We start from the raw sequence: 7,368 nt of genomic DNA, 5'->3' as shown, positions 1-7,368 counted from the left end.
GCAGCAGAGGAGAAGCACCTCCACCTCCCCAGAACATTCAAGACGATGAAGGGTCAGATGGGCATTGTCGATCTTATGAAATTGACAATGATGATGATCACCTCACTTTCTCAAGGAAAATTCGAAGCTTCCCAATGCCTCCGAATTTCATGCCCCCTAAGATCCCCAAGTATGAAGGAAAGGGGGACCCGAAAAAGTACCTCACCAAGTACATGACACAGATGAGTCTTAGGGAAGCCTCGCCTGCTTTGAAATGTAGAGCCTTCCACTTAACCCTGGGCGGAGCTACTGAAGTCTGGTACAGCAGACTTCTTCCCCTGACTATTGGGATTTGGCCGAACTTGAAGAAAACATTCTTGAACCAGTACCTCTCACGCAGAGAAGGAGAGGCCCCGGTGCAACGCTTGCAAGATATGAGGCAAGCCCTTGGGGAGATGCTAAAAAGCTATCTCGCTAGGTTTACAGACGAAATCACGTACTGCGAGCAGGTCACTAATAGAGAAACCCTTTCAGCCTTGAAAGGTAGCCTCAACATGAACACTTTATTCTGGAGGGATGTGCGTAGCAAAAATCCCACCACTTATGATGAACTGGTAAAAATGATGAGAGTGGAGATCGTCAGTGAAGAGATGATTGATTACCAAAACCGTGCGGTGCGAAGACTCCCTTCGCCTCAGAGGCAGGTAGGTCGAGGACCCGCAGCACACTTTGTCACTCAGCAATGGACTCAAGCAGGGCATACAATAGTTCTCATTTTCGGATAGGCACTGGCTTCTGCCACACTAAATGTAGTGCCGGAATTGGCATATGAGAATTTCCCTGGCGAAGCAGGGCCATCTGGAGGAACTGATAGTAATAAAAAGAAGAAGAAGAAGCGATCAAACATGCCCTTGGAAGGAGCAAGGTTTTGCTCTTTCCACCAACTCTATGGGCATGACACCAACGAGTGCAGAGACATTCCTCGACGCTCGGATCGAAATGACCCATATCCCTCTAGGAAGAACAAATATCCTCACAGATCCGCCCCCCCTCCCCCGAACAGGGTAGAGAGAAGGCACAGAGAGCATTCACCTCGAAGAAGAGAATCAAGGGATTGAGGAGAGTCCAGACAGAGAGATCAGGCCCCATTTTATGGAGGCCAAATCATCAGGGAGATCGAAACGATCATTGGGAGACCTCACATCAGTGGAAACACCAAGAACACCCAAAAGAATTACATAAGAGAAGTAAAGGACCCACCAATGCTCACTTACATTGTTAATGAGTCCTAAGAGGCCAATAGGATGGCCCCAATCACCTTCTCCCAGGAAGATGGACAAGGAATTCACCACCCCCATTGTGACACATTGGTTGTGAGAGCCGTAGTGGAAAGAAATGAGCTCAAACGCATGGTCGTTGACAATGGCAATTTGGTGAATATACTGTTCGACACAATGCAAATTGAATATGGGTTGATCCTCATGATCGATCCACTATTCGAATTTACTGGAGATAACATCATCCCACGAGGGTGAATTACTCTGCTCGTCGAGATGGGTTCAGCTCCTCTAGTGGTCCAACACTTCATGGAATTCTTGGTGGTAGACCACAGATCAATCTACCATGGAGTATTGGGCAGACCTGCCTTGAAAGATCTTTGGGCTGTCACCTCCATCCGCTACTTGTGTATGAAATTTCCTACTGAACATGGGATTGCTATGGCACGAGACGACCAGATGGGCTCTAGGGCATGTTACTTAAATTCTCTGTGAAAGTCGGAGCCCCGAACTGTTAACGTGATCATAATTGAGGTTGCCAGTGAACCCAAGTAGGTCGAAACTGAACCTCTTGCCAAGATCACCGAGGCGAATACTACAAAATTCATCTAAAAGAACATCATTTGCAGGGTTGGTATTCTCCACTCCTTACTGTCCGACAATGGGAGACAGTTCGACAACAAGAAAATGCGAGACTTATGCTACGAACTGGGCATAAAGAAGGATTTCTCAACGCCTCATTACCCACAAGCAAACGGGCAAGTTGAGACAATAAATAAGACTATCAAGCATACTCTGAAAATGAAGCTTGGCACCTCGAAGGGGGCTTGGGTCGATGAGCTTCCCCACATCCTCTGGACCATTAGAACAACTAGCCAAACTGCAACAGGGGAGACACCCTTCTCAATGACCTACGGAGCTGAGGCCATGAGCCCAGTTGAGGAGGAGTCCCATCACACCGTCGAATACACTTCAATGAGATTAGTAACGATGAGGCTCGAATGATCGAACTCTACCTCCTTGAAGAAAGGAGGGATGCCTCCCAATTGAACTTAGCAAAATATCATAGAAAGATGACCCGTTATTATAACTCCAAGGTCAGAAATCGGACTATTCGTCTGGGGGACCTCGTCCTTAGAAGGGTCTTCAAATCATCAAAGCCAACCGAGTTCGGAGTGTTGAGACCGAATTGGGAGGGTCCTTATCGTGTCCGTAGGGAATCCCGACCTGGCAGGAAAAACACTGCTTCATCAATGGAACATTTAACATTTGAGAAAGTATTATCAATGATGAGCTTGTTTTTCGATCCGATCTCAATGTTGTCTAGTAAATGTGCGTCATGATCCGATCTCATTTGTAACTTTCCTATCTTACTAAGTGCTGAAAATGCCTTAGTGAAGAGTGATGTAACTCCTCTAAGTAATGATACCTCAGTTGTTAGTCACATCAGTTAGTAAATTGCTACCTCAGTTTTTGAATATGTTAATTGATACGAGCTTCTGCTATTAACTGGTTATTGGTGAGAGGCGCTTAATGTTTACTTAAGTGGTTGTCATTGATACACTTAAGTATAAATAGCTCAACACAATAGAAAAGGAGAAGCAACAATACTTAACAAAATATTTTCATTTCATTCATTTGGAATTGGATTACACAAGAGGCCAAAGCCATTACAAAAATTGATTAAATCTATTCTACTGGGGCACCTTCCGCCCCAGCCTCCACCTCACCTATCCCAGGGGCCTCTGAAGCGTCCTCGGTGAACCTATCAGGCCGACCTCCAGTAGGTCCACCGAACTTTGCCTCTAATGAGGATATGTCAAGAGTAGGATGGACTTCTTTCAGCCGACCTAATAATCCTTGGGCTCTCCAAGAAGCTCAGAAGTTTGCAAAGTCATCGTACAGGGGATGCTCTTCGAAGTGATCAATGAAGCTCTGTACAGCCACCTCCCCTGCCAACTTTAGTTCCTCCGTCAGAGAGGCGATCTCCTCAGCTTGGGCATATGCCCTCTGCCTCAGCTCCACCTTTTCTTTATTGGAAGCCTCCAGAGCCTCCGTGGTGAGCCAGTAGTGCTCGTTTGCATGATCAACTCTTCGGGTAATAGCAGCCACCTGGCACTCCACTTCATAAAGCTCTTTCTTCAGCTGCTCTATGTCCTCTTGGCAGTTGCCAACTGGGCCTCAGTCTCCTTCCTTCCTCTCTATTCCTCCTCAACCTTAGCCCGAGCCTCCCTTACTGCGTCACCATATTGCAGCGCCTCCTCAAGGTGCTGGGCGAGGTCCACCCTCTTAGCATTGAGGTCTTTCACCAAGTCCTCAAGTTGGATGCTTGTGCTTAAGGCTCGGGCCACACAAGCACTATTGGCTGTAACCAAGTCCTCGACAGTATAGGAGGTGGTGTGGTCTCTCCATTCCTTGGTCCAATACTTATTGTGGACCATCACCATCGCAGCCGTCTCTGGAGAAAGAGCCTCCAACACTTCTTTCACTGGCTCCTCTAAATTGGTGCCCAAGAAGTCCACCTCCTTCGAGGGACGGGCCCTTTTTCCCTTTAGCTACCTGGCACTAGGACAATGGGCAGAGTAGCTACTAGCGATGTGGCCGGGGTAAGATTACCCTCTGATGGCGCAGGCATCTTCTTTGAGATGACCACCTTGGTAGAAATTGTAGTTTGCTTCAGAGCCGGAGGCCACCTCGCCACAATTGGACGCTTCGAGGGGCCAGCAGGCTTCTTGCCCTTTCGCAGCAGGTTTGCATCTGTGTTCTCCACCACCTCCTCCTTTGTCGGAGGCTGGAGCCTTTTGCTAGCATCCACTAGATCCTCCATCTACTTTTTGTATGCAGATGAGGAGGTCTTCAAGGCTCTGGCCTCTGCCACCATTTTTTGGATGGTTATGAAGTCTGGCCTCAGAGGGAGCTTCTTGTTAAAGTTATCTGGAAGGGAACAAGTACTTTAGTACAAGGGTCAATAGTTCGGAAAGTGCTAAAAGATATTTTCTTCGGGATACTTACCTTGAGAGGCCATCAAGTCGTGCATCAAAAAATTGGATGTTTTTTTGATCAGCTGGTGGTATGATATCCTCTTTGGAGGCAGCTGGTAAATGATGCAGATGATGTTGAAGTCATCGATGGATAACTCACACCGAGGAAGAGTGCCTTCGAAAAAAAATAGAGTAGTTAAGAACCGAACCGAAGAAGGATAAACAAGAAACACAAAACCACAATACTCACTAAGTGTTGAATACTTCATAGGGATCGTAAGAGGCGCCAGGGGGTCCTCCTCCATCGTGTCCCATCTCTCAGCAGCCCAGCATTATGAGCTCTTCCACTCTTTAATGGAGCTGGGTAAATCAAGCACGAATGGAGTGTGGGAACCCCATGAGGTCAAGTAATACCAGCACCTGGTCTTATTCCCCCCAGCCACTACCTTGGGGATGTAGAGGGTCTGGAATACAGAAAAGATATCTCTACCCCAAGCGATGCCTCCTTCCACAACATCCAGGAGCCCACCATTTGGCTCTAGAAGTTCGGGTTCAATTGGGTAGGAGCTAAGCCGTATGACCTAAGTACCATACGGAAGAAAGGATAGACTAGGAGCCTAAGGCCAGCGCTAAGAATTGCCTCGCTGATTGCCACGCACCCTAGTCTAGGGTAGCAGGCATGCTCATCAGGTTCAAGTATGATCAGATCTACACTATCTGAGATCCTATATTTAGCCCTAAGTCATTCCAGGTCGGCACCCTTTAACTTAGAGGGATAATCCGATGCCCTCTAATGCACAGACGTGTCTACTGGGCTATCTGGTCTCTTCCATATGTTCTCCCCCCAATAATCGCTTTGGCTATTTCAGAGGAGGTCGTCAAAATGGGCTCGTCCATCCTCACTAGTTCCAAACCCCTCTCCGAGCTACCACTACCCTTAGAAGCCATTTTCAGAAATGAAAATTTTCAAATACTTACTGAAACTTTCGAAATGGAGTGTCCCGCAGTCGAAAATGGTCAAGAAACAACGTAGGTCGTCAAAAACTGGGATTTCTCGTCGAAAAGTACTTGAAAAAGGTCAAAAAATGCAAAGATTTTGAGAGCAAATGAGGTTTTTGATTTCATAAAAGTGAAAAGCTCCAAAAACGTTCAAGTTCGCCTTTTATAGAGCGTCCTAACTGATCTCCACCGTTGAATTCAAATGCAATCAATCTAGGCTATCCGTCGCATCATCAATCTAGGCCGTTGAAATGAAACGAGATTTGATCTACACCTAAGATCTAGCTATGACCTTCACGCTCACATGAAACGCGTTGCCTTGATCACCATCAGTCGTCTACAATAAGTAGACGCAGTAGCCTTTTCTAGTGATGGGCATCGCACCCAAACGAATATCCACTCTTCCAATGTAAAATTTGACGTGTGTGTGTGAAGAATCGAGTAATCAACAATGATTGCACAAGTTGTTTCAATTCCCGACCCTTAATGATCATATATGTCCTTTCATCACTCGTAAGATTCATACACCCCGAAACTTATTCTTTTTCACTCTTTTCCAGTGTGTATTCTAAGGTTGAGTATTTCATTACTATCCTCACCTTCTCGAGTTTAGGTGAACGTTACTAATTACAAGTCAACACTTCAGTGAGCAGGGATTCTCCAATTATTTGATTGCTTCGACCTCCAAGACTCAACTAGCTAATTATCTTGCATCAAAAGTCGATTTCCCTCAAATAAATGTTATGGCTTAACCAAGGTATTTAGTACTTTTGCTCTTTTCATGCACTTGCTTTTTCTGTTTTTCACAAGTATTTTTTTATATTTTTATTACATATTCTCTCCATTAAGCTTTCTAGATGACTCATGTAGTAGGCTTTAGGCCGATAACTCCCAAACCAGATGATTTTAGAGCACCAGATTTTTAAATACCCTTACAGGCTTACTGGCCCAAGTCAAAAAGGCTTTGAAGAGAAGAAAATTTTTTTTATAGTGCGACTTCATCTCTAATTGCTTTCTAAATGACCCTTGTAACGAGCTTTAGGCCGATGACTCCCAAGTCAGACAACTTTAGGGCACCAGGTTTTTAGACACCCTTACAGACTTAATCACTTGAGTCATAAAGGCTTCAGAGAGAAATTTAAAATTTTCAAATGTATATGTCTTGATTAGTGCAATGCCCCTTATCACATACTTATTCAAACAAATCGACCTCTAACTTAAGGCTTTCGCAGAGTTTTATTATGTTAATCTAAGACAATCCACACATAAGTTTTCACACATGGAATCCACATTCACAACGGCATCTTTTTACAACTGTAAAGTCATCCCCAAATTATGCTAAATTTGGTCTAAGGATAGATAATTTAATATGGTTTAGATAAACCATCTATGTCCAACTAGATCAACCTATCTAAAGCAAAAAACAACTCATTTAATCATAATGTCAAACTCAATTCTAGTGCGCTTGTAATATCAAAATTTTCAAGGTTGAGCCTCAATTAGTCTAGCATGCGTCCTATCCACAGTTCATAAGTCAACACCAAATCTCAAATTAAATCACCATTTTCTGCCAGACTGTCTAACCCACACAAGCACACAACTGAACAAAAAAGTTTTTTTCTTTTAAATTTTTGATTTTTTTTTAAGCAAACACACAAAAACATAAAAACATAGAAAAACTAAAACTAAAAGTTTTTTTCACCCTTCAACTTAAAACTAACATTGTCCTCAATGTCATAAAGCCTAAATAAACACATAAAAGGGGTAGGAAAGAAAAAGAAGAAGGTACTCCCCAAATTTTTCTGTTGAATGTGTGAGGCACTATGTGAGACAACTGGATAATATTCTTCATCATACTTTCCCTTGGATCTATGTTGGTTTGAGTGTTCCTCAACGTCATGTTCCTAAAAAATAAAATTTGACAAATTAAAGATAGGGAAAAAGGTTACTTAGCTCAAATAATCGAAATAACCAATAATAAATTCAAGAGCCTAAGGGCGGAAGGGATATGAGTGATGACTCCTAAAAATTGAAACGTGTCTAAATCTAACGCGACCTAGTAAACAAAACAAAACTATATGCTATGCGATACAAAAAGTCAAATTAAAAAAAAAAATTGAAAATGAGATATG

At 43.7% G+C, this 7,368-nt stretch overlaps 1 protein-coding gene across 1 annotated transcript; it reads left to right on the top strand.

The window, feature by feature from the left end:
• Positions 1–212: 212 nt before the first annotated feature.
• Positions 213–1,097, top strand: LOC111395050. Its single transcript, XM_023021075.1, has 2 exons — positions 213–683; positions 765–1,097. The coding sequence occupies exons 1-2, from the start codon at positions 213–215 to the stop codon at positions 1,095–1,097; spliced, it is 804 nt and encodes a 267-aa protein (XP_022876843.1).
• Positions 1,098–7,368: the final 6,271 nt, after the last annotated feature.

Source organism: Olea europaea, chromosome 6, assembly GCF_002742605.1.
Source record: "Olea europaea var. sylvestris chromosome 6, O_europaea_v1, whole genome shotgun sequence".
Taxonomy (NCBI): domain Eukaryota; kingdom Viridiplantae; phylum Streptophyta; class Magnoliopsida; order Lamiales; family Oleaceae; genus Olea; species Olea europaea.
This window is presented reverse-complemented; position numbering and strand designations above follow the sequence as displayed.